The sequence below is a fragment of the Rhinolophus ferrumequinum genome, chromosome 12 (genome assembly GCF_004115265.2).
Source record: "Rhinolophus ferrumequinum isolate MPI-CBG mRhiFer1 chromosome 12, mRhiFer1_v1.p, whole genome shotgun sequence".
Classification (NCBI taxonomy): Eukaryota; Metazoa; Chordata; class Mammalia; order Chiroptera; family Rhinolophidae; genus Rhinolophus; species Rhinolophus ferrumequinum.
Genome location: NC_046295.1, coordinates 36,930,161 through 36,957,123, shown reverse-complemented (window position 1 = coordinate 36,957,123; position 26,963 = coordinate 36,930,161). Strand labels below are relative to the sequence as shown.

General features: G+C 44.2%; 1 protein-coding gene across 1 annotated transcript; it reads left to right on the top strand.

Annotated features, from left to right (window-relative positions):
* On the top strand, positions 1–25,839 carry KLF9 (KLF transcription factor 9). Its single transcript, XM_033122845.1, has 2 exons — positions 1–1,786; positions 22,370–25,839. The coding sequence occupies exons 1-2, from the start codon at positions 1,282–1,284 to the stop codon at positions 22,597–22,599; spliced, it is 735 nt and encodes a 244-aa protein (XP_032978736.1). The 5' UTR covers positions 1–1,281; the 3' UTR covers positions 22,600–25,839.
* Positions 25,840–26,963: the final 1,124 nt, after the last annotated feature.

Here is a 26,963-nt window from a genome sequence, read left to right as displayed (position 1 = left end):
CAACATGGCCTGACATTATTTAGTTTTCTTTTTTACTTTTTTTATTATAGCTTGACATTGCATTTATTCGTCACCCCTGCTCTCCCATACATTTTTCATTTTTACAACGAGCAACTCAAAATACAAGGATGTGTCCAGTTTCACTACAGCTCTCTGCATTTACAAGTGTCGAGCGCTGGCTTTCGGAACGCCCTTCTGATTGGCTGAGCCAATGTCAGTGACATCAACCAACTTACTTTTGATTGGAAGCCTGGTTGCTGGGACTGTAGCGTTTGCAGGAAGTCACTTAACTGTTTGCGAGCTGGAAAACCGAACCAGAAGTTATCTTTTGTAATAAGAAGCAGCGCAGCAGACTAGGAAGGTGTATCCCACAGCTCCGCAAGCTGGAACGGAGCCAGGAGGCCCGGACCAGCTACCAGACCGAGAGGCACTTTGGAAGATGTACGGTTACTCCTTTCCAGCCTCCGGGCTGTTACCCTTTTAAATGTAAGCGTTCGTGGCTGTAGGGGTAGCACGAGGCACCGAAACGGAACAGTCGGATTGGCCGCACGCCCCAGTTCTAGACGCACCTCTCCACCGAAAGGCCGTTCTGACTGGCAGGGGGAGAAAGTAAACAGAGTTGAATCACCCTCCCCACTGGCCAATTGGAGGGGGTTTGGAGTGTGACGTGATGGGATTCTGCGAAATTGTTACTGAGCAAGAGAATGCCGGAACGGTGCGGACCGGCGAGAGCAGGGGCTCAGAATCCGTCAGTGGGCTGGGGGAAAAGTGTCTCTTAGACGTGGCGGTTGGTCCAGCCCTTGCCACCCGTGTTAGGGTGGTCGGGTGAATGTCTTGGGTCTTCGGCTAGACGGAGAGGCTGCCGAGGGCGTGTACCTCTCTTGCAGTTTCCTCTCCCAGCGCCTCGGGGGCGTATTCAGTCGAATAAACTTGCGACCGCCACGTGTGGCATCTATCCAAGGAAGCCGGCTCGGGGCGACGGGCGCGCCCGTCGTAGGGACCGCGCCGGGCGCGGGGCACTGGCGGCAGCGAGAGGCGGCAGCGCGAGGCGGCAGCGCGGCGAAGCCCGGGGCCGTGGTTGCTGCGTGCGGAGGCGCTGCTGGTTACGTAAAGATGAGGGGCTGAGGTCGCCTCCGCGCTCCTGAGAGTCGGAAGCGCCCGCGCCCCCGCCCCCTTGGCCGCCGCGCCGCGCCGCTCGTCCGAGGCCAGGGTAGGGCGAGCCGAACCTCCGCAGCCACCGCCAAGTTTGGCCGCGCCGCCGGGGCTGCTGTCGCCCGCACCATGTCCGCGGCCGCCTACATGGATTTCGTGGCTGCCCAGTGTCTGGTTTCCATTTCGAACCGCGCTGCGGTGCCGGAGCATGGGGGCGCTCCGGACGCCGAGCGGCTACGACTACCTGAGCGCGAGGTGACCAAGGAGCACGGTGACCCGGGGGACACCTGGAAGGATTACTGCACGCTGGTCACCATCGCCAAGAGCTTGTTGGACCTGAACAAGTACCGACCCATCCAGAACCCCTCGGTGTGCAGCGACAGTCTGGAGAGTCCGGATGAGGATATGGGATCCGACAGCGACGTGACCACCGAATCTGGGTCGAGTCCTTCCCACAGCCCGGAGGAGAGACAGGATCCTGGCAGCGCGCCCAGCCCGCTCTCCCTCCTCCACCCTGGAGTGGCTGCGAAGGAGAAACACGCCTCCGAAAAGAGGCACAAGTGCCCCTACAGTGGCTGTGGGAAAGTCTATGGAAAATCCTCCCATCTCAAAGCCCATTACAGAGTGCATACAGGTTAGCGGCGTCTCCCTCTCCCATCGACTTCTGGGTTTAGTTAACCTTTGGCCAGGCAGCGTTCCTGGGCGTTAAGGACACTACAGTCGGCCTAACGGGTGCAAACATTTTGGATAAGATGCTGTTTTAACTCTTTAAATAATTGGACCGTGTAGAGACGAAAAGCTCACTCAATCCTTAATTGTCCCCAGCCTCTGGAAGCCGCGGAGCATTAAACTGGCGGACAGAGTGAGTGCCGACTGCCAGCCCCTGTGCGTGGCTTCACCGGGAGTGGTGCCGCCCCTCCCCTGTCCTGCCCCGCCCCCAGGACTCCCGCATTTGTAGACCGTGGGGTCACTCCACCTGGGCTGATGCTGGCAGCGGGGTAGTCAAATGGCGTTATCTTTTATTTGATTTTCTTGTGGGTGTGCAGAGAAGTGGCAAAACCTGGGGAGAAGCGACAATTTACAGGGAACCTTTTAAGGATGACTAAGGACTCATTTCGCTGTATGCTTGCTACTTTTCAGGGCTTGCCAAGGTGGTTTTAAATTTGGCCAGGAGTCCCCAGAGAGGTTTAAAATAACACTGCTTCAGGCAGCAGAGGAGTTTGATCAAGTGATGGTTGGTAGGTTAACTTCACGACTAGTTAGCCTCTTTAATGAGAAGGCTTTCAGAGCTGATTTTTCCCCCCCATGTGACTTAGCTTCACCCTCCACCCTGAAAACAGCAGTTAGGGAGCAGGAGGTGTGGTCTTTGCTGGAGGTCAAGGCTGGGTAATGACTGTTGAAATGTTCTAGAGGCCCCGAGGAACTGTGTCTCCCAGGGAGAGCAAAGGCAGGGTTGGCCAAATGCATGTGGCTGGAAAGACATCTGCAGGATAAAGTGGGCTTTGAAGATTTGCAGGGACCTCGGTCCTCCAATTCTGTGGGTTCTGTTTCACATACTCAGAAAAAGTTGGAAAGTGTTGATGCCTGGCCCTGCTGTCTCACCATCTTTAGTAAGGTTCCTTTACAACTGCTCTTCTGACAATGAAGCCCGGGGCCTGGTCCTCTTGTGAAACTCCTTTTCCTACTGTTTTATGACACCATCTTGAAAAGGTGGTTGTTGGGAGTTACTTGGAAAAGTGTTGCTGTTTTTGGTGTCATTTTTGGCCCTTCCTTATGAGGCCCTGAGCCTGTAGTTTTAAAATGATAATTGGTTGGTTTTGTTTTGTTTTGCTTTTTAAAAGGAAGGCCACGTAACTGCATCTCATATTTTATTTCCTTTGGAAAGTGCTTCTTGTGGAGGTGGCTGCTGGCACAGGAGTCAAACTGAATTTCCTCCGTGGTTAATGCAAAACCCGGTTCTGCTTGAGGTTGTCATCTAGGCAGCCGTAAACCAGCACATTTCAGAGTGTGCATCTGTACGTTTGTTGAAAGTATTGTGCCTGGATTGGGGGATGTGACCTTTAGTGTGCCTCCCCAGGGGTGAAGTAGGGGTGTATTAACCAGAGGGTGTTACTCACCAACAGCTGTTGGGCGGGCCTGGCAGTGTCAGCCATGTTCCCTGACTTCGGGTGTTCACATTGACACCCACGGCCACCTTGAGCAAAGGCACTTTCTCCTTCAGGGAGCTGCCTAGTCGTGCAGTTGGGGAGACCTGCAGTGCTTCTGTATGAGCTACCCTAGTCTGTCCAACTCACAAAACTGATTCCCAGCGTTCGGGACCATTCAGCTGAGTGATTTTCTCAGGCATTTATAGAAATGGCTGCTTATGTGTGCGTGCATGCGTGGTGCTCTTTAATTCTCCATAAGGCAAGTCTGCTCAGCTGTTTCAGGAGAACCTTTTACACACATAGTCAAGAGTGGAAAACGAAGAGAAATGTTAATCCTGTTTTAAATGCTACAGTCAGTCTTTTGAAGCTAGTGATGTGGTGATTGCAGGTGTCTTATTTATGTTTGGGGCAACAGTAATACTAGGACATGGTTGCACGAAAACCTCGGCCTCTAAATTTTGTCAGAAGGGAACTCCTGCTAAAGAAGGTATGTGTAAAGGCTACTCTAAATAAGAGACTTGTAGGAGGTCTTATGCATTTGGAAGTTTCAGATATAGCTTGGAGTTAGATTGTTTTGGGGGTGGGGGAAGGAGCTTCCTGGTTTTCTTTTTTGCTGGTATTAAATCCAGAAGGTGGACAACAGATAGCGGCTGAAATGTCTGCATTCTGTGAAGCTTTTATAAGCTAAAATTCCAGCCACACCCCTCTCCTAGATGTGGCTCAACAAGAATTCCTCAGGCTGCTTGCTTACCTCTGCTATAGTCTCCACTGCCTCCTGGATTGAACCAGTGGCTTTAGAAATTGAGTCATTTAAACAAAATTGCATTTAATTCAGTACAACTATTTCTCTTGTGTCCTAAGAGAAAAGACAATTTTGAGGCAGGCTGACCTGGGTTCTGATTTGTCCTACTGTTGTTGCCCCATTGGGAGACCTTAAACAAGTTACTTGATTTCAGAATTTGCAAGCTAGAGGCCTGGTGTTGATTCTGCTTTGCACATTGGTTTGGCTTGGCCAATACAAGGCTTAAAAATTTTAATTGGTTACCAAAATCTAAAATTCAGTGGATTTCGGCACAAATCCAGATTTCTGGCTTCTCTGGAAAAATCGAATGATCTGGCAATACTGGGCCTGAATTCCTGGTTAGCAATTATTGGTTTGAACTGATCTTTCTTTATATGGGGCGGTGCCCTTTAGTTTGATAATTTGCATCCTGTTGGCATTTAAGTTTGCAACCTCTGCTCTGTTTTATCCTTAGTTTCTTAATCCACAAAATAGGGTATCATCACTGAACTCAAAGGTTTTTGTGCAAGGATAATATCTATAAAGCACCTAATAGGATTTCATACATAGTAGGCCCTCAAGAAATGCTGGATCATATCGTTTGTGTGTGATGGGGATCTTCAAAATTAGGAAACACAGGATATAGTTATTTTTAAATATATTTAAATATTTATATATAAGTATGTTTGTTTACATTTTCTAATACTATGTTCAGTTTGTTTTCCTTCAGTTTCGAGATGAGATGTCTTCTTAGGTGATGTATCTCTAAAGTTTAAGCAGTGGTTCCATGGTTAATCTGAAAAAAAAGTGCAACAAAAACACTTTTCCATTTCCAGACCTTTTGCATACTTTAGAGTATATTTATTGTAATTTTTCATGTTAACAATTAGAGTACTTTGCCTGAAAAGGTATCAAACATATTATCTGAAAATGCAATGGGCTTTCTCCTGGCACACCACCACAGACCCTCACCCACACCCCTCCCTCTACGTCTGCGTGCACATGCACACACAAATTCTGCAGTCCCCTCAGCCACACCCCCACAGTCCTCCACCTCCCAGCATATGCCCCAAACTGGCCTCCACAAACACCCACTCAAAACTACTCACTTCCCATCCCCCCTCTGCTACTCATGTCCCTATAACCCCTCCATATGCACTAAAAAAATGATCCTAAGTTTTCTGACTTTGTGGGTACCCTGTACATAGAGTATATGTATGTTGGGGGGTGGGGGGTGGGGGTTTCTTTTGGGGAAGGAAACAACTGCATCCAAATTCCAGATCAAAAGATCAGCGTCAGATCCGCCTAACACCAGGTTGACATACCAGCAATAGAAACCTTAGGCCTTCTTTCCACGCCAGGTGAAATTGTACTTTTTTTTTTTGGAGGGACTTAAGTCAGCTATCCTCAACTGGTGACAGTGGGTTGAGCTTGATGACACTGGTTACAGAATACTGAAAATGAGAAAGCCCTAAATCCCAACCATCACACTCCTGTTCTACAGAAAAACACAATTGTTTTTAAACAATTAAAAATAATACTAGGGCAGAAGGAAGTTCATGTAAAAACAAGGAGAGGTAAGAGTTGCAAACACTCCAAGAGTGGCTGCTTCTGTTTCTCCTTATCCTGTTTGAACATTTCCCTATTATACTTAGACGGTTTGGCCGGAGGGACCTGGATCACCCCTACCGTGGAAGTTATCCTCCACTATGGGAAATAGATTTTCTGGCCTCTCTAGGAATGTCCATCATGGGCCAAGTCTGACTCAGATGGGATGTTCCCTCCCTGACGCTAAAGTTTTACATTTTTGCTTATACAGATGCCAGGCTTGCTCCATGCCTCTTTTATTCTTTCTTTTCTCTTAATTACTGCAAAAAGCTTTAGAGTGAACTGTTTGGTTCAGGAGACTCTAGTGCCATCAAAAGTATGAGAAGGACCCACTTCCGCTCCCCAGGAGGCAGGGGTTCAGGGACAGCACAAGGCAAGGCCCTACGCTAGTTGCCTTAGCTCAGAAGTAGACTCTGGACAGCCTATTAAATAGCCCTTGCCCAGTCTGTACCACTGTGTCTTCTGTTCATTAGTAGAAGGGAGGCCGTGTGCCTTGATCCTTAAGGAGACATTCTCTCTGCCCCATTGCTCTTTCCAGAGAGTACCCTCCAAAGCGATGCGGAATGGTATTTCATAACCTGACATGCTTCATCCAAGATAGATTTACAGCTAATCCTGAGTGGAGCTTGCACAGATAGGTTTTCTACTTTCTCCCTCCCCATTTTTCTCTCGCTTAAGGAGACTTTAGACATTTTTTCCCATACTTGTCCTCCCCCCATGACATTTTCATACCACAAATAGATTGTAGAGCCGTTAATGCACTTTCCCCCTTTAGAAGACCACAAACCATTGTAATACCTAAGACTTTTTCACCTGCCAAAGATCTAATTTTTGCCCCCTTAGGGGAAGTATTACCCACCCCACCCCTCAGTGAGACTGTCTAGACACTGTCTCGTGTATCCTATCAGGACAAAATAGCAATCTACATTCAAGAGCAAAGGGAGACACATGGCCTCTAGGTCTAGTCGATAATAGGTTTCTAAGGATTGCAAGGATGTCCTCTTGGGTTTCAGACAAGAGGCTAAAATTCCCTTGATTCCAAGGAAGGATGGCCCAGACAGCTGCTCCCACCCCAGCCTGCTGCTGCAATCTCACCCTGGGCATCAGGGTCTGTCGGGGGACCCAACAGCTCTTTCTTCCTAGTCCCAGAGGCGGAAGAACCATTTGTGGTTCTCCCTCAGGTCCTTCTTGTCCATCATCTTCCGTCTAGCTGCCCTAGCAAAGACAAAGCGGGGTGGCCTTAGAAAAGTTGCTGCTGCTGGCAGGATTACTGTTTCACCACAGAAACTACAAGTGGATTAGAATGACAAAGTAAAAACATTGTTTCCTTGATTTTCCTCTCAAATCTTCCGTGAGTGGTGAGAAGAGAGAGGGGAAGGGTGTAAATGGAGCTGGGTTGGGGAGGGAGATACCAGAATAAAAATAATACTTTGGTGTTTTGATGGTAACACCCCATTACCTTCAGACACAAAGAAGCAACGTGAGGGAAATGAGTTCTTGCACTGTGAACAGAAGGGTCAGATTTGTGTTCCTGTCTCAATTGTTGATACTCATCCCAAGAACTTGTCACTCTGCAATCTGTGAGAAATGCCCACAGTGAATTTCCCTGGGAGAAACATCATATGACATATTGGGAAAGTGGCTGACAATGGCCTTCCTTAAAAAGCTCATTGGGAAGAAAAGTGGGTGGGTGAGTTCCCAGTGTTTCCTCTTTCACGAGCCCCTACAACAAACAACCTGACATGCCCTGGTGAGAGTAGGCTTTCTAGCCCATCAATTTGATTTCTGAATGCCTTATGAGTATTAGCATTCTTGATTTCCAAGAAACAACAAAAAAACCCACAGCACTGTCCTTTCCGTTAGTTTTGACTTCCACATTTTCTGTTGTTTCCCCCTCCCCCCCCCCCTCGGCTGTTCTCAGGCTTGAAGAGAAAGCTTGCAGCCTTCCAGGCCTCTGCTGCTCAAATCCTCCCCCACATCCGACCCTCCCACCTGTTCCTAAGGTTTCTGCAGCAGGCCCAGCGCCCACTGAAGAACATAAATTAGTGCCCAGTAATTGGTACAAAGGCACTTTCTGTTTCTATGCAACACATGCAGAAAGGAGGGGAAAAAAAAACAAAACCCACCGATGGTTAAAAAGGGAAAGAAATGGGACCCTCTGAGCGCTCTTTGAGCAATCCTGCCTCTCATTCTCCCCCACTGTTTGCTGGGAAGTCAGTCACAGGCCTAGGTCTAACTCGGAGCACTTGGTGGCAGCAGTTGTGATTTTAGTATCAAAAGAATAGAATTTGGGGGTTGGAAGTGACCTCAAGCGGTCATCCCATCCATCATTTTGTCTCTAAAAACGCATATGCCCCCCCCTCTCAGATAGATAGGGATTATCCCCTCGAAGCATTTTGAGGGCCTTGGATGGTTTGGAAGTGCACCCTCAGGATTCAAAAACTGGCTGTCCATCTTGACAAGCGTGTGCTTTGAGGCATAGTGTGGAATCTCCCGAAGCCTGTTTCCTCAGCAGCACCAGGTATTTTGAAGGGCTAAGAAGATGAAGTGCTAGTGGCCGGAGCGTGGTCCCTGTAGAGCTCTTCCTTCCTTGTGAATTCTTCCAGCAGAGGTGGAGTCAGCCCTGGACCTCCGCCCTTTTGTTATGTATTATATACTTTGTGAAACAGCCCAAGGCCCAGTGCCGTTGAAATTTCCTACTCCTCCCTTCCTGGAGCCCTCCTGAAACTTTAATACCTTTTTGGTGCGTTAAGGCCAAGAGTAAACATTTGTCTTACCCCGGCCTTAAGCAGTCCCCTCAGCAAATAATAGGACTAACATTATTATTTCTAGAGAATGCCTTCCCCACTAAGGGAGTGAGATGCATCTATTTTTTATGCATGGGATATTCCAAGGCATGTATTTCCATTTGTGCTTAAAGCCCATGTTTACGATGGTGTACTTGCAGGCTTCCCTTTTAATCTCAGTTTATCATGAGGTATGTTAGTCTTTGGAGTCCTGAGATGAGAATTGATCATCTGGATCTGAAATCTAAAGGTTCTAGAGCTGCAAGAACCAGGGAGCTCACTATCTAAGGCCAGCGCCACTGGGTCTTTGAATTTTGTTTCATTTATTTTTTAATTGAGAATGATCACAAATAGGAACTGGAGAAAGGAGTTCATCCCTGATGGAACCTTTTTGAAAAGTGAGGACATTATTTAAATAGATTAAACGGAAGAGATGGGAGCTTAAATGACACAGAATTAATGACAAGGATTTGAAAGGCAGGCAGTAGTATTTGTATTAAACAAACGTTGAACATTTTTCCATGGCAAGTCTGTTGTTTTGGAAGCGAGTCCCTCCCGGACGACCTGATGTGAACCAAAGTGGGAACCAGTGGGGCAGACAAAAGGCCAGAAATTCTGCCTGAGAATTATGGACATATCAGGCCTAGAAGAAACCTTACAGGTCATCTGTGTTCAAAAAGATAGGGAGGGGAGGGGAAAGGATTCACCATCTCTCCCTTCCAGGGAGCCAGCTTTAATGAGAAAGAGGCAGTCAGAAAAGAAGAGTTTGGCCTCTGATGAAGACACCGGTCCCCTCGTAGGAACTTGAATGCAAGGGTTCTCCAGAAGAGTCCTTTTTACCTGCAGTAGACAGAGTGATTGGAGTGCGGGCTTCCGGGTCCCTCAGACCTTGTGTTTGAATCCTGCCTCTGCCATTCTCTAATTATGAGAACTCTGAGCCTTAGTTTTCCCATCTGTAAAATGGAGTTCAATAATGATATACTCACGGATTTGTTATGAGACTTAATCCAGATGAGCTATTTAAAGCATTGAGGACACTGTCCCCATATACTGAATATTAAAATTAAAAATGAATGATTTACATGTGTTGCCCAGAAAGCCCTGGAGGTTCCTAGAGATTTTGTTTACAAGTCCAGATTAATCCAGCAGTGGCTCATTCATTTAAACAATATTTATTTCTTGCATGTTACATGCAAAAGAGCTGCACAACCCGTTGATCGCAGGCAGTAAGCATGTTGTGAATAATAGTACCAACAATAATCGTAATAAAAGCAAATTATTAGTATTAGCAGTACCAATAGTAATAGCAGTAATAGTAATTGTAACAATAATATCCAGCATTTATTACCGGTCAAGTTCCAAATGGTTTATGTGCACGGTCACACTTAAACTCACAGAAGTCCTCTTATTCTCATTTTATAGGAGGAATTAGACTTGGAGTTAGCTAACTTAGTCCAAGGTTACTCTGGGATTTTCCTAGTATGTTTCTGGGTGCTTGGAGTTGTGCATGAATGGTTACTGACCTGGATGCCCTGGTTTCTGCCAGTGGGAACAGTCCCTGTGTTTTGCCTGGCTCTCTTGAATGTGGTCCTAAAGCCACCAGTCTTTAGCTCTCTCCTTGTGTGTTCTAACTCTGGCTTGTGGTTGGTTTTCATGAAACTTGGTTAGGAACATCTGTAGAAATATTGGACTTGAATCGAACCTACCCTGTCTTTCCCAATAATTATCCAGAACCTGCTTCCTTCTACCTGAAAAAGACCCCAGTTCTGGGTCCATAGCTGTATTCGTCAGGACTCTTGGTTGCAACCAACAGAATCCAAACTTGGACTGGCTTAATAAAACGTAGAAGTTTATTGGTTCGAATTACGAACACATCTGAGGTAGCTCTAGTTACAGGTATCCCTGGATACAGGTACTCAGTGTCTGCCGCTGTCCCTGGCTTGGCTTTGCCGTGTCCTTCGCTTTGGCTGCGTTGATGGGCAGGCTGTCTCTGAACAGCAGTGTGATGGCAGTTCCCAAACCCTGTGGAAAGACAGTTCCCCTTTCTTAATGATGCCAGCAAAAGTGCCAGGCTTTATTCAAACGTCATACCTGAGTTACGATTTTGTGCCTGTCCCTAAACTCAGTCACTGTGGTACAGCTGGGTCACATCCAACCTCTGGATCTGAGGGAATGGGGTCACTCACTGGAATTACCTAGACTCAGAGTAGGCCAGGGGTGTAGGCAGTGTCGGGGTGTAGGGTGTAGACTCAGAGTAGGCAAAAGAGGCAGTGGAGGCCAGACAAAACCAACAGCTATTCACGCTCTCCGCCCATGTAGCGTTCCAAGCAGGATGTTCCAAAGAGCAGAGCTTGACAAAATGAGAGACAGATTTGTATGCCAACCATTTTTTCATACTTTTCTCGGCTGTGAAGAGAAAGGACTCTGAACCATCTCTGGAGTTCAGCCTAAAGCTAGGTCACCAGTGCATGATCGAGATGGTCTCTGTCAGAGATTGATTATTTCGACATGGACTTCTTGTGCTCAGGCTCATATCCGTAGGCGTTCCTCAGTGACTGTTCTAGGAGCCAAAACCCAAAGCTTCACAGGGAACAAGTGGGACAGCAGCAGTGTGATCGGTAGCACGACTCGCTTGGTCTTCATTCCAGTCGTCTTTCCATTTTAATGCCCAGAGAAATGAATTGTGTCTCCATGAGCAGTTGTCACTCTGTGTACTAATAGATAAAGGCCTTCTCTTTCCAAAGATGAGCTGTTTATTTGGCGATACCCATTGGAATTCAGAAGTCTCTTCAGTGTGCGTAATGCCCAACAAAAACCCCGTAATAAATCCTAAGAGGCAAAAATTAGATCTTAAAAATAACTTACAAAAACACATCAAAATGACTTAAATCCCTATGCTGCCGTAATTCTGCTGTAGTTTTGTACCATTGCTGTTTTAATGAAAATAAGCAGCATGACAACCAGACAGCTGGCTTTCCCTCTGTCATGTTGTAAATCGTACCCATGGTGAGCCACAGAATGCTTGTGTGCTGAGTATCACGCCACTGAGATGGGGGTTCCCAGCATGAGGGAAACATGGGCCGTGGCCCTCTATCCTGAGTCATTCCTTCTCCATGTCCTGCTTGCTCCCAAATTTCAAAACACTGCTCAGGAATGTGTGCCCAAGGAGGGCTGGGGGCGCCAGGCAGGGGGCTGTTGGTGAAGGGTGGACAGCTCACACCTGCCATTCTTCATGGTCTTCGGGGACAAACACCAGGCAGTATGAGTTCGTGTCTCCCTCTGTTAAAGCTTGAAAAACTATTTGACGGTGGCCCCTGTGGGATGTGTGAAGAGGACCTATACGGTCTTACTCTGGTGCCAGCAGTGTACAGAGGTTGAGCCCAGAGAAAAAAAGCTAGAAACACATGTTAGAGTCGCATCACTAGTGACTCTGAGTCATGACAAGGACCCCCACCTGGCTGGCATGTAGAGTAAGCATTTACTAATCAGGTACCCGTCTCCTCTCCAGTGTCTTCCTCTTTTGTCCATTGTCCTCTCTGAGCCAAAGGCTTCAGCTTTCTGGATAGTAGTTGTCCCCAGACCGGAAGCTGCGGATGCTAACAAATAATTGTACTGAAATGCACAAATGGAGAGGTTACCCTTGTGTTCACTAACGAGGCCAAAAGACGTAGTGGACCTGGAAAAGCAACTATGCATGTTGGGTAGGAAGTTCCCAGTCACAATGCTGGGTGTGCAAAGAGGAATCTCCGTAACCAGAGCTGAGCCCCTTCACCCCCCACCCGTTTCGGCTGGGAAAAGTTTATCTTGGCAATTCAGGGTCCCTCAGTCCATTTTGTCTTAAATTGTGTCCTCCTTTGGGTAAAAATCTGCAAAATTACAGTTTTCTCTCTCTCCCCCTTTGCTTTTCTTTCTCCTCGGAGTAATGGATTATTTGGTGGGCAAGAGGCTCACCTCTGATTTTGGCTTTCTGGGAGGGCTGTTCATGTTGCATGTCATCCTGTGGGAGGGGCTCGGAGGAGCTCTGGGCATGCTGTGGGCCTGGTGACAGTGGTCGCTCCCCTGGGACTGCCCAAGCCTGTTACTAACAGGAAAGTACAGATCGCCAGGCACTTCTTAGAGACCTCTGTGTCTGTTCTCCACCACAGCCCCTCCAATCTCTCCTTCTCTACAGCTCAGGTCTTGGGACGAAACTGGCAAATCCAGAGATTAAGGACTTCGGGGTCTGCTTTACGTTTTTAAAACTCCATTTTGAAATTTAAAGCTCAACAGCCAATTTACTTACGTTAAACTGTCTCTGTCCACTGCAAGGCAATGCATCTGGAAAGGAAGAGAATTAGAAGAACATGCGGTGAAAGGCTCTCTCTACATTTAGTTAGGGCCTTTGCTGTTCTTTCACAACCTAATCGTATTTTGTGCTCAAACCTGAAGGAGGAATTTGAAAACTGGTCCTAATGGAAGGGTGACCTCGGGCAGGTCATCCACATTCGTGAGTCAGCTTTGTCAGAAACAGGACAGCTGTGAATCCGATGGTCATAAACATCACCCCAAATGCAAAGATGCGAATCTTACGTTCTCAGGAGAGTTTTGCCATCCAATATGTATATCCTATTCAATGTTCAGTGCCTAGTAGGTTTATTTATTATTTCTCTTTCCCACAAGTCACTGGGGAGAAGTAGCGTAGTCTGGGCTGGTGGAAGAATGTGGGCGTGTGAATCAGCTAATCGGGGCCTGGACCTCGCTGTGTAGTTGTGGGGAGGTTGCTTCCCCTCTCTGCTGATTCAGAGGTGCTGAGACGGGGGCTGTGGAACTGACACAGCAAGCCTTCTCTCTCGTTGGGCTGAAAACTGAAAGAGTCAAGAATCTATTGTCTGCCATCTTTTTTCCGGAGGTCCCAGCACGTGGGCTGTCTCACGGATCAGTTAAAGTTGGAACCGTGCAGGCAGTATTTGGACAGACTCGCTTCCTAGACACCAACATGCTCCAGGGAGGAGGGGCTTCCTGACAGATGTCACAGACCCACACGCACGCCCCAGTTCAGAACCTAAAGGATGGGACAAATTGCCTTCCACACACAGACAAACACGGGGGCCAGGAAGGAAAATCGCATATCCAAACTCTATAGTGACTCTGTTGTATCAACACGTGCAATATGAAAGGAAACCAAATCGCAAGAGGTGTTTCGAGAGGGGCCAAGAGCAAACGGTAATATGATGGAATGTCATTCAGGCAGGATTATTCTTCCAAAGCCTACCAAGTGTTTTTATTTTGTCAGAACGTCTACATGTATAGGTAGCAATATTTTTTTGGCAAACAGAAGGCTCTTGATTTTTGAGTCTAGTATTAATTGGAATGCTTCATGCAGGGAAATAATGGGATTGTCTGTACCCAGCGGTGGTCTGCCTACCTCCTATCAAGTGCTTGGGTGCTTCTACACTTGAGGGCAATAGAAATGAAAAGGAAGCAAAGGCTCACATTTTGTACCAGCAAGTCAACGTTGCTTTCCCGTGGGTACTAAGGCCAGGTGACAATGGACAACAGGGTGCCAGGGGACTTGGTTGGGGGCAAGTCTGTGTGGACATGAGGCCCACCAGCCTGGTCCAGGAGAAGCACTGTTGGATTCTGGGCTTTGCCCATCTGCATGCTCAATCCCCACTTCCTAATGAGGACAGTCCTTGGTGGGGCAGCCCTGCTGTCACTGTGGGTATAACTCCACACCTGAAGGGAGATTCCTGTCTGTTCTTGTAGGGGCCATTTTCCTCTCACGTATAGAAAAAGTAGGAGGGGTGGAGGTGGAGGAGGAGTGAGAAAACAGATGTAGTTTGTTCAGAAAGTTTCTCACTTTCTAACAATTTGTTTGAAAAGGAAACAGAATGATTCTTCTCCTTTCTTTGATCTTGTACGTTGGAGTGTTCCAGTGATTTCTCAGTAGAAAGTAAATCTTTCCCCCCTCCATTCCCCACATGGAATATATTCTTGATTATAAAACATTTGTGGAAAAATTTAAACTCTGGTGCACCATTGTTTCTTTTGTTTTCTGTAAGACTTTCTGACTTTTTCTCATGATGAAAGAAATTTGTACTTACTGTTTAAAAAAATTAGAAAATGTAAAGGGAAATTACAGAAAGAAGTCAAAGTTACTCTTTATCCTCTCACCTATAGATAACTATTGTTCATATTTTGTATATATTCTTTCAGGATTTTTTCTCTTCATACTTGTTCACACACATATGCTGCTCTCTTCACTTGGGGATATGCTGCTACCATCTTTCCATTAGGTAGCAACTTAGTACCCTTTTAACAGTTACATGTTATTCTACTTTGTGGATACACTATATTGTATTAAACCTGTTCTTTACTGTTACACATTTAAATTGTTTTCAAGTTTTAGTTTTTACAAACAATGCTGGTATCCGTGTATGTTTTTGTTTTCCTATCTAATTATTACCAAAAACAATTCTTAGACAAATATATTGCCAGATGGCTCTGGATCAGTTATAAGTCCCATCCATTCAGTAGAGGGCTTATTTCCTCATGCCTCCACCAATGATTGGTATAAGAACATACTTTAACTTTTTCACCAGACTGATATGTATCTCATTGGTGTCTTAACTGGCATGTTTTGATTACTTGTGAGATTGAATATATTTTCAACTTATTTTACAATTTACTTGTTTGCATTCTTGCCCTATTTTATTAAATTGGGCTATTCATTTTGATTTGCAAGTGTCCTTTTTATATTACAGATTTTCACCTTTCGTCATATGCTGCAATTTTCTTTATTAGTTCATTCTTGTGGTTCTTAATTTTTTTTTACTTACATGTTTATGCCATGTAGAAGTTTAACATGTTTGTGTATTTCAAAGCTGTCTTTCAAATAGGACTCTGCCTTTGGTTTCGTGTTTAGAGAGTCTCTCCCCGTTCCAGGATTCTAAAAAATATTCACTCATATATTATTTTTTTTATCTTCATGGTTTTATTTTTTATATTTATGTATATAGCGCATTGGGAATTAATTTAAGTGAAAGGTATAAGGTAGGGATTCAGATTTATTTGTTTTTTACCAGATGTCTATGCCATTAATTGAATTAAGCATCCTTTTAGTCACTAATTTGCAACATCCCATCCCAATAGAGTCTTGAGATTATTTTGAGGCTTGAGTCTGCTCCATTGAGTTGTCTTTCCCTATGCTGGTCTCACACTATCTTAGTTACTGCAGCTATAATCATACATTTCGATAACTGGTATTGCAAGTGCTTACTTATTATTATTCTAATGCAAAAGTTTCTTGGCAAATTGAGCATACTTATTCTTCCAAGTGAACTTTAGAATATTTTTCAAGTTCAAGAAAAAAGAATTTCTGGGAGGTCTGTTAATTTTATGGATGAATTTGTACAGAATTGCCACATTCACCATTAAGTCTTACCATCCAAGAACATGGGAAGTGTTCTATTTATTCATTTTCTTTTAAATTAGGGTTTTATTATTTTCTTCTTACAGGCCCTAAACTTTTATTTTAAGGCTTATCCTGACTGGCTGTGGTCAGCATATAAGAAAACCATTGCTCTTTTGTGTAGTTCCTCCTAGGAACGCATTTTTAATTTATATTAGTTTTAATTTATATTAGTTATTTATCTTAGACTTTCCAAGTAGACTTTATCAAGTAGAAAGTTGTATTGACTGTAAATATTAAGAATGCCTATTTCACTTTCTCCTTTCCACAATTTACTTCTTATTTTGTTATGTAGTTGCACTTGCGAACATTCCCTGAACAACATTAAATAGCAGTAATGATGGGGGTGGGTGTCCATTCATGCCTTGGGCTTGACTTGAATGGGAATGCTACTTTTATTTTACGATTGACCTTGGAAAGGTTTCAGATCTATATATTTTTATCCTGTTAAGGAACTATTTTCCAGAAAGTTTTTATTAGGGATGGATGTTGCATTTTATCAATTTTATCAAATACTGTTTTGTATTTGTCAAGGCAAGATATGTGTCTGGGTGGGTGTGAGTGTGTTATAATGGGGAATAAATATCAATATGATTTTCTAATATATTATCCTTTTATCTCTGGAATCCTACTTGCTTTTTTTTTGCACTCAAAAACCACTGTTTTTCCTCAAGCAGCAGGCTTGATTTTGTACATCTGTGAGAAGCTATGATTCTTAATTGGCATTTTTAGAGTTTTGTTCTAAAAAGGAGGCCTCGTTTCCTTAGATTTAATTTACTAGATTGGGTTACTTTTGCTAGAAGCAATGGAAACTTCAGAGTTTGTATTTTTAACCTTCGTGCCTCGTCTAAGGTTAGCCTGTTTTAGACCTTTTTGTGGAATCGTGGAAGGGAAGCTGAGAAGCACCAGGTGGGAAAGGGGCCGTATTGAGAGCATAGGCAGCCTGTCGGAACCCAGGGAAGCCTGGACAGGGTTAGGTGTACCCAGTTAGCAATCCCCACACTTGTCCCCTTTCTCCCTCTATATGGAGAACTCAACACTGGTCATTTCAAGACTTTGCTGAGAAGAATAAGCTTCACTTGGCATAGTCAAACTCATGTCCCGGTGGAGTGGAGGCTCCTTCTTAAAAGCAGTGAGCCGTCATTTGTGCTAAATAGGCGAGAGCAGAGCCAGCAAGCCCCACTCCATTTCTCTCAAACCCACTGGAGGCCCAGGAGACTTCTGGAGGCCTGGCCTCTCTGCAAAGAAAGTCTTTTACACATTTGGTGCAATGTGCAGTAGCGGTTTTGATCAGGTTTATTTTATACTGTGAGCTGAGTCTGTCAGCGAAAGGTGCTTAGCTTGTTGCTGAAAGGGGAGGGGAGTGTTGTATAAATAATGAAAATGCCGAGAAACTTGTGCTGTTAACAGCTCTGCTCCAGTAAAGCAGAGTTTATTGTGTCACTGCCTCTGGGTGTGTTTTCCTGTGAAGGCCAGAAATAAAGCACTAGTACTTGTCTGTTCTCCTCCCCACCCCCAGGAGGATGGTAACTCTCTCATTAATACTAAAGACAAGTTTAAATATTCTTTAACTGATAGCTGCTTTGCCTTATGATGTGTTCACTATGAAGTAGGGTAACCATTCTTTTTTGGGCCCTAGCACTGAGCTAAAAGGCCTGACTTTGATCTCCCCCTGGCTGCAGGATGCAGGGCAAATCCTAGCCTCCTCCTCCTTCCTCTGCTCATTGTCTCTGGTCCCATTCAGCCTTAAATTCTATTCCTTCTCTACATGTGATTTCCCCATTTCATACTTTCTTAGGTGTAAAACATGTATTATTTTCTCGATGATACCTTATTATGTGTCTATCAATGACTAGCATGCTGAAATGTGTCCCCTAGTAGGTTGTATGCAAATTCTCCTCTGGGTTAAAGAGATGGTGACTTTAAAGGGCTTCAAATTATCTGGGGTCCCCTGCACACACTGCTTGGTTGGCACAGTGTTTTATAAAGCGTGGAATCTGAATGCTTTTCAGAGGGTAAAGCACTCTCCAGTTGGCCATGGGTTCCACCACAACCCATGATCTAATACCCCTGGCATTTCACCCATTTTTCATAATGTGTCTGACTCCTGAAGACGTTTGGATTTACACCACGTAGAAGTTCCAATCTTCAGATTGAGATAAGGGGTCGGCCAACTTCCTCTAAAGGACCCGACAGTAAACGTTCTAGGCTTTGTGGCCATGTGATCCTTGTAGCCAACTGCTGTTGTAGAGGAGAAGCAAGCATAGATAATACGGAGACGAGTGAGCATGGCTGTGTTCCGGTGCAACTTGGTGTACGGACATGAACATTTGAACTTCATGTAACTTTCTCGTCACAAAACATTACTCTTCTTTTGATTTTGTTTTCAGCCATTTGGTTAAAAGCAAATGTAAGAATGGTGTTTCCACCATTCTTAGCTCATGGACTTCACAGAAATTGGTGGCAGATCACAGTGGGCCTGTGGGCCATAGTTTGCCAACCCTTGATTAAGATGATTGATCCAAAGCTCCTAATGCTTTTCCAGAGGATCCGAGAATCAAAATGATCCTCGAGCTTTTCCACTAAGTGCAACTCACTTTCACGTAGATCTTTTTCTACATGCTTGGAAACTGTAAACTTGAATTATACAAGTTATGTGAGTTGAACAAAGGTTGCTGCCACCCCTGGTTTGCTCTGGGATCTGTGGGTGGCCTTCTGTGATCTCTGAAACACTCAGGGCTAAGGGTGCTAGGTCAGCGACAGCATCGGGGTTAGAAGTAATGAGAACAATCACATGATGGCAACTATGAGAAACAGTGAGGGGAGCACAGCCATGAGCTAGACTGAAAGTGAACTCCGTGGGAATGGCCCCCGATTCCACTTGAAATACATGTAAATTGTGAGCTTCAATATTTAATCATTCTCCTGCACGTACAGCTGAGTCAGGCTTCATGGCAATCTTCCATTATCACATCCATGAAACCATCTTCCTCATACAGAGGGAGTACCTTATTTTCTAATCCTAACACATGGCAGAATGGTCTTCTGATCCATTTTTTTCCACAGTGGAGACAGATCCATTCAAATAAATTAACCACCTCTCATGAGGAAAGAAACATGTGCCAGTGATAATCTAGGCCACATTACCACCCCTCGAAGAAAACTGCATCTGATGAGTTTTTGTCCTAACAAGCATTGAGAAAACACTGAGCTTTTCCTTTTTATCGCTTTCCTTACCATCAAATCATAAAGCAGTGGTGAGAGGGCTCCAATAAGGAGAGAGCAGAGAGAATGTTTTGATTTTTTTTTTAATAACTTATCACCCTATAAATTGTGACTCTTCATTGTAGTTTTTAACATACATATTTAAAAGAACATTTCTCCCATCGATACTTCGTTGGGTTTAGAGAGGAGTGTGCTTCAGTCTAATTCTGCAATAGCCCAGAAGTCTTGTCCGGTGATGCGGGAACTTCTGAGCAGGCTTTGGTCATGTGAGCGACATGGAGGATGAACACACTCAGCACACACACACACACAGCACAGAGACACACACACACTATATAACACATCACACACACCGCATACACACCACACACGAGCACACGCTCACTACACAACACACACACGCCATATACCACACACATCACACACCACACACACACCACACACACCCACACATGCACACACACATGAGTTTAGGCATTTGCTAAATGCTTGGCAGCACAAGTAGCACAAAAGTCAGACATGACATTGTCCTTGCCCGAGGACACTCAACCTTGTTGGGTTGTGACAACCTGCGTTTCAGCTTTTGCTCCAAGTTCTGCTGAACTGGGTAAAAATGCTATTTAATCCAACGAAGTTGCAAAGTGTAGTTTTCACCTCCATGTCATTGAGTTTTTCAGAGAGTTCTGTTTGAAGCTCTATTTTTTCTTTCTTTTTGGCCTCACCAGAGATCTTGAGCATTCTCGTGCGTTATTAACCCTCGGGCTCATCCACCTTGGGTAAGGGTCTTCATTCATTGGTTTGCTGTTGCCTTTTGCTGCTGGGGCTTTCAGCACAGAGTTCAGTGAGGATTTATACCTAGACTCCCCGTAGCGTGACTCCTCCTACAGTAGTCCATCCCCCACCCCCACCCCCGCCCCGCCCTGCGGTTTCACTTTCTGAATTTCAGTGACCCACAGCCAACCACGGTCTGAAAATATTAAATGGAAAATTCCAGAAATAAGCAATTTATAAGTTTTAAATTGTGCGCTGTTCTGGGTAGTGTGTTGACCACTCTGCTGTGTGCGTTGTCCAGCCCGGGACGTGAATCATCCCTTTGTCCAGCATCTCCACCCTGTATATGCTCCCCGCCCATTAGTCACTTAGACGCTGTCTCAGTCATCAAGTAGACTAGCCGGGTTATCACAGTGATTGTGTTCAAGTGACCCTTATTTTACTTAATAAGGGCCCCAAAGTGCAAGAGTAGTGATGCTGGCAATTCAGATATGCTGAAGAGAAGCTGTGTATGTACGTGTGTATAGGAAAAAACATAGTATACGTAGGGTTCGGTGCTAGCTGAGGTTTCAGGCATCCACTGGGGGTCTTGGAACATAATCCTGCAGATAAGGGGACTACTGTACATAGACTTCCTTGTCCACATTGGGTTTCCTATAAGAACAAGTAGGTTGTACAGGTTATGAAGACTGTTGCTCTCTCTGCTTAGAGAACAGCAAATAAAACCTTAGTCACTTATAGGTTGTCACGAAGGTGATAGAGGTTTTGTTTTGTTGATGTTATCATTATTTCTACATCTCTGGCACAATTTAGGAGAAGCTGGGGAAAAGAATGAATAACTTTAGGATGATTCAGACTCACCACGCTGGACAGCTCCCAGCCTTTTGAGTCTCTCTCTGGATTCCAGGAAGGTGGGGACAGGAGTGAGAAAATATTCACTCCTCACACCTACTAAAGGAGTGTCTGGAGAGTTCTGTGGAAGCCAGGAGTCTGTGCCCTGAGTCTGTGAAGCAGCTGCTTTGGGCTGTGCTTGGAAAGGTGTGAGGAGCAGGCAGGCACTCAGAGCTGGGGGAGGGGGGGCAGGGGGGGCAGTTACTCCCAAGAGGAGCCAGCAGGACTCTCATCTTAAACAGACAGCCTGTTCTGCCTTTTTGCTTGTATATGTCCCTCCCAAACATGGACACAGTCCCTCCTCTGCCATCTGGGGATCAGGAGGCCCCTGACACTGGCCTGATCACACCTGGAAGGCGGGTCTTAGCTGCAACTGGAATGGGGATGGATGTGGAAACACTGTCAAGTGTTAAGCCTCTGTTTCCTCATCTGTAAAATGGGCCACTTCTGTGGGGTGTCTTGTGAGAATTCAGTGAGATAGTGCATATGAGGCCCTTAGCTCTGTGACTGCACTTAGGTGATTTTAGAATAATGTTAGCTCTTTTATGAGAAATATGGAAAAAACTCATTGTTTAGTCTCGACAAAGAAAGATTAGAGAAAGACATGATAGCTGTCTTCACATATTTGAAGAGTTTTTATGTGGCAGAGGGAATAAACTTATTTTTTGATATGAAGCCAATCGATTTAAAAGACGGTCTTTGCAGGCAGATTTCCCAGGAATAAGAGTGTATTGACAGAAACGCTCAGCAACAAGCAGGCTTCTTGTCAGATACAGGTCTCCCCATCACCAGACTTGCTCAGACAGGGACTCAGGAGCTTGAGGGGAAATGCCTGCTCCAGGTGGGCGGTTATTTGGACTGGATACTTCCATACTCTTCCATCTCTATGATGCCATGAAATTTAGCAAAGGACTGAGTTTTCTGACTCCTCTGAGAGAACTCATGAAACCAGCAACTCCAGAGAGTAAAACCAGAAAATATAATTTCCAAGGTTCTTGGAGGTCCATTGGGTACAAAGTAGCAAGCTCATTTGCTTAGAGAAGATGATTCTCAGCGATTGCTTCGCGGTATCAGTTAGCTGGGACTGCCATAACAAAGTACCACAGACTGGGCGGCTTAAACAACAGAAATGCATTTCTCACAGGTCTGGAGTCTGGAAGTCCCAGATGAAGATGTTGGCAGAGATGGTTTCTTGTGAGGCCTCTCTCCTTGGTTTGCAGACGGCCGTCTTCTCCCAGCATGTTCACATGGCCCTTTCTCTCCCTGTCTGTGTCTGTGTCCTAATCTCTTATTAAGGACACCAGTTGTTGGATTCGGGCCCAGCCTCGTGCCTTCATTTAATTTTAACTATCTCTTTAAAGTGCAGTCACATTCTGAGGTCCTGGGGGTTAGGACTTCAGCATAGGAATGGGGGGGCAGGGCCCCACAATTCAGCCCATAGCACTTGTAGACTAGAGATTTATCCTTCGAGTCATAGGGATTGTTGACCTTGACCAGCCTCCGGAATGTTTGTTATGCGTTCTTTAAACTGTACCCTGTCTTGATTCCCTTCTCGCAGGTGAACGGCCCTTTCCCTGTACGTGGCCAGACTGCCTTAAAAAGTTCTCCCGCTCAGACGAGCTGACCCGTCACTACCGGACCCACACTGGGGAAAAGCAGTTCCGTTGTCCGCTCTGTGAGAAGCGCTTCATGAGGAGTGACCACCTCACAAAGCACGCCCGGCGTCACACCGAGTTCCACCCCAGTATGATCAAGCGATCCAAAAAGGCACCGGCCAACCCTTTGTGAGGTGCTACCCACGGAAGCCAGGGAGGGACGGACCCCGGAAAGACAAAACTACTCCCAGCAAACAGACAGACATGTGGAAACTGAGCCCCAGAAGAGGCACGCTGCCAGCACCGGAAGTCAGTTTTTTTGGTCAATATTCTAATTTTCCTCTCCCTGCATTGTTTTTAAAAAGCACATTGTAGCCTGAGATCAAAGTCCACATTTGGTCCCCTTGTAGAGGCAACCATGAACTTTGACTTTTGGAGGGAAGGCAAATGCTGTTGTTTTTTTTTTCTCCTTTATTATTATTATTTTTTTTGGTGGGGGTGGGGTGGGTAATGGGTGGGGATAAGGGGCTAAGCCAAGACTGGGGTAGAATTTTAAAGATTCAACACTGGTGTACATATGTCTGACTGGGTGAGTTGACCTGTGGGGTCACACAGTCATTCTGGGCCCTTTCTGCTTGCTGTCTCTCAGAATTGTTTTCGTACCTTTTAATGTAATGACGAGTGTGCTTTGGTTTCTTTAGCAAAACCACTCTTTTGAATCACGTCAACTTGTGAAATTAAAAAAACAAAACACAACACGCCATAGCACAGCTGTCTTTATGCAAGCAAGAGCACACCTACTCCAGCATGATCTGTCATCTAAAGACTTGAAAACACAAAAAGTTACTTATAGTCAATGGATAAGCAGTCTGAATTTATACTAATCAAGACAAACCTGTGAAAGGTTACACTAAGTACAGAACTTTTAAACCTTGCTTTGTATGAATTGTACTTTTTGAACATAAGCTGCACTTTTATTTTCCAATGCAGAGGATTAATAAGTTAAATACATGCTTTAAGGATAGAAGCAGACGTTCTGTTTGGAACCACGTTATAATCGGCTTATTTTACAGTATACACATTTCCCTAAGAAATCATGGCAGAGATGTAAGGGCAGTATATATACAATAGATGCTGAAGGAGAAGGAGGGTAGTTTTTCTTTGTTTTGTTTTTTGTTGTTATTGTTCTCTAATTTAAAAAAACAAACAGAATTTTAACTCTCTTAACTTTTCCAAATTTTCTGATCTTTTTAGTTAACGTCACCTTATTGTACTATAATGCCACAGAGGGAGAGGGCTTTGACTCTGTTGGGTTTTATTTGAATGGGTGCATAACAGTAACTAGCTCTGGAAACACCTGTTTTTTTTGCGGGGGGCGGGGTAAGAAAGGGAAGGCTTGTTGGTCTCCTTTCCATGTTCCTACAAAACTCCCACCAGCAGGTGTGAGAGTTATGTAAAAGAAAAATATACCCCTATGAGTAGTGAGTGCCAAGGGAAAATACCACGATGATTTCAGAGGAGACCGCAAACTCATCCCTTTTGGAGAACGAAGGCACGTGGAATACGTACAAATGAAAATACATCACTGTATCTTTTACATCAGAAGCCTCACCACTATATATCTTGTATCCAGGTGTCTACAATGGCCTAAACCACTACATCCATAATATGCCATTTACCTGAAAACTTAATTTTGGCCTTTACGTGGTCAAAAAAATGAACTGAGTTTTCATAGTTAAGACGTAACCTCACATAGGGGAGTCAGCAGTGATCGTGGGGGAAATGTTTACATTTTTTTTCTTCGGAAATAATGCTTTCTGACAATTTTGTCTGATAGTTAAAACAGGGAGCTCTGGTGCACTCTAGTTTACACATGTGCTATAAGATGTGTGGTGTAAGGCCAGGGTGCCCTCCCTATCAGTGAACTCGTTATTTCACCTGATACATACTTATTTCCAGTTCAGAACCAGTGTGGGCTCCTGCAGCAGGCATGGGTCACAGCTGACTCCTACTCCCAATACAATAGCCATCACTAGCACGGTGTTTTTTGTTTTTTTGGGGTTTTTTTGTTTGTTTGTTTAACCAACATAGTTGTATTAGTAGTTCTATAAAGAGAACTGCTTTTAACATTAGGGACTGAGAGCAGTCCATGGGATAAAAAGGAAAGTGTTTTCTCACGGGAAAACATGTCAGGAAAAATAAAGAACACTTTCTACCTCTGTTTCAGATTTTTGAAACGCTTATTTTAAACCAAATTTTAATTTCTGTGTCCAAAATAAGTTTTAAGGACATCTGTTCTTCCATATGAAATAGGTTAGGCTGCCTATTTCTTACTGAACTCATGGAATGGTTCTGCTTGTGATCCTCTGCACGCTGCCTTTTAGTGAGTGAAGAGTTTGGGGTTGCCTAGCAACTCACTAACTTGTACAAACTCATCTTTCCCTCACAGAAAGAAACGAAGGAAAACCAAGCAAAGTCAGTGAAAGACAATCTTTGTAGTTTCAGGAGTAAATCTGTACGTGGCTTGTGTCCAGCACTTAGATGGATGTAAATGCAGCAACTTGTTTTAAAAAGAAAAAAAAAATGCACAATTTACTTCCCAAAAAAAGTTGCTACTTGCCTTTTCAAGTTGTTGACGAACACACATTTGATATTCTCTCATATGTTATAGTAATGTAACGTATAAACTCAAGGCTTTTTATTCTTTGTGATAAATCCTGTTTTAAAATGTCACAAAACAGGAACCAGCATTCTAATTAGATTTACTATATCAAATATGGTTCAACGAGGACTACTAGAGTTCATTGAACACTAAAACTATGAAACAATTACTTTTTATATTAAAAAGACCATGGATTTAACTTATAAAAATCCAAATGCAGGATAGTAATTTTTGTTTACTTTTTTAACCAAACTGAATTTTTTGAAAGACTATTGCAGGTGTTTAAAAAGAAAGAAAAGTTGTTTTATCTAATACTGTAAGTAGTTGTCATATTCTGGAAAATTTAATAGTTTTAGAGTTAAGATAACTCCTCTCCTTGGTTAGGGAAGAAGAAAGCCCTTCACCACTGTGGAATGATGCCCTGGCTTTAAGGTCTATCTCTACATCATGCTTCTTTTGAGATTTCTATTTGGTAGTTATAATTACAGAAACTGATTAGTGGTAAGTTTGCAGATAGATTTAGCACAGTAATCATCACTCTGGATAGACTGCGATGTTCTTTCACAACAGATGATCTGTAACACTGTAAGATACTGATCTTTACAACTGTTTAATCAGTTTTATTTTTGTGCAGTATTAGTGACCTAAGTTATTTTGCTGTCCCGTTTTTGTAAATCAAATGAAATTATAATAGAGGATTCTGACAGTAGGTATTTTGTACATATGTATATATGTTGTCCAAATAAAAATAATAAATGATACAAGATTTAAGTGTTCCAGCTATTATGTGTTTTAAAGGGGGCAGATTTCACCATAATGGGGGTTACTTCTTTAACCTGTACTCATAGGATTGTGCGGTGAGTGCAACGATGATTTTACCTTATGCCTTTCAACATGTGTGATATTTGTATAGCCCTGTGTGTATTTACTCTTCACAGACCTCTGAGGAAGTCGATGGAATGGAGACTGCTGGAAACCACTGTATTATGCTGGAGGGGAATATTTATATTTCCAGGTGAATTACTTAAAGAGGTTTACAAAGCTCATGCTATGCTGGGGTGTGGTAGGAACTGGTCAGAGAATGTTAGAGACTCGGACTGTGCTCTTGAAACATGATGTTGATAAGATTGCACAGGTTGAGGTCTCAAAGGCAGGGCAGTGGAACCGTTAAGCCAAGAGAAACACTAGAGTGTGTGTGTGTGATTTATGTAGGTACTCGCTAGCTAGCTATGACTTACGAAGCTCTTATTGTACACGCACCACAGTGCAAATGGTTAGGTCTTTTTCTCCTTTAATCCTATAGCAACCCTGTATGGCTTCTACAGTAGACACTGTTGTTATCCACATATTTCAGATGAAAAAGCTGAGGGTCACATAACTTGCTAATAGACACATCTAATAAGTGATATAGACAGTATTTAAATCTGGATCTTCTGACTCCAAACCTCCATCTTTCTATGCCTGCATGAGGGGCAGGGAGGGATTTACTAAGCATCGTTTTCATTTGACCCATTTTATTGAGCATGTGTTAGTGCCACGCATTGTCACTGAGGACACAAAAGTGAAAACACAAGCTGTGTGCGTTTAAGGAGTTTATGTGTTGGTGGAAACACATAAGTAAACAAATTATTATCCATATAATTTTTAAATAGTGATGAGGGTTATGATGAAAATAGAATCAGGTGACTTGGATGTTGGAGAAAGTCTCCTTTAGATCGAGTCTTTCTGAGAGAACTTGATCTGGGACCAGGACGACATGGAGGAGTCAGGCCGGCAAAGATTTGGAGGAATGAGGAGAGCTAGTGCGAGGGGAACTCAGTCAGGATTTTGGAGACACTGAAGGAAGGTGGGGTGGCTGGAACATAAACAGAGGACAAGAAGTTATGGGAAGTTGG

Excerpts from the sequence above, each read along its gene's own strand:
- KLF9 (XM_033122845.1), top strand. The coding sequence starts at position 1,282 with ATGTCCGCGGCCGCCTACATGGATTTCGTGGCTGCCCAGTGTCTGGTT. Across the intron at positions 1,787-22,369 it reads CCATTACAGAGTGCATACAG|GTGAACGGCCCTTTCCCTGT; the intron begins GTTAGCGGCGTC and ends CCCTTCTCGCAG.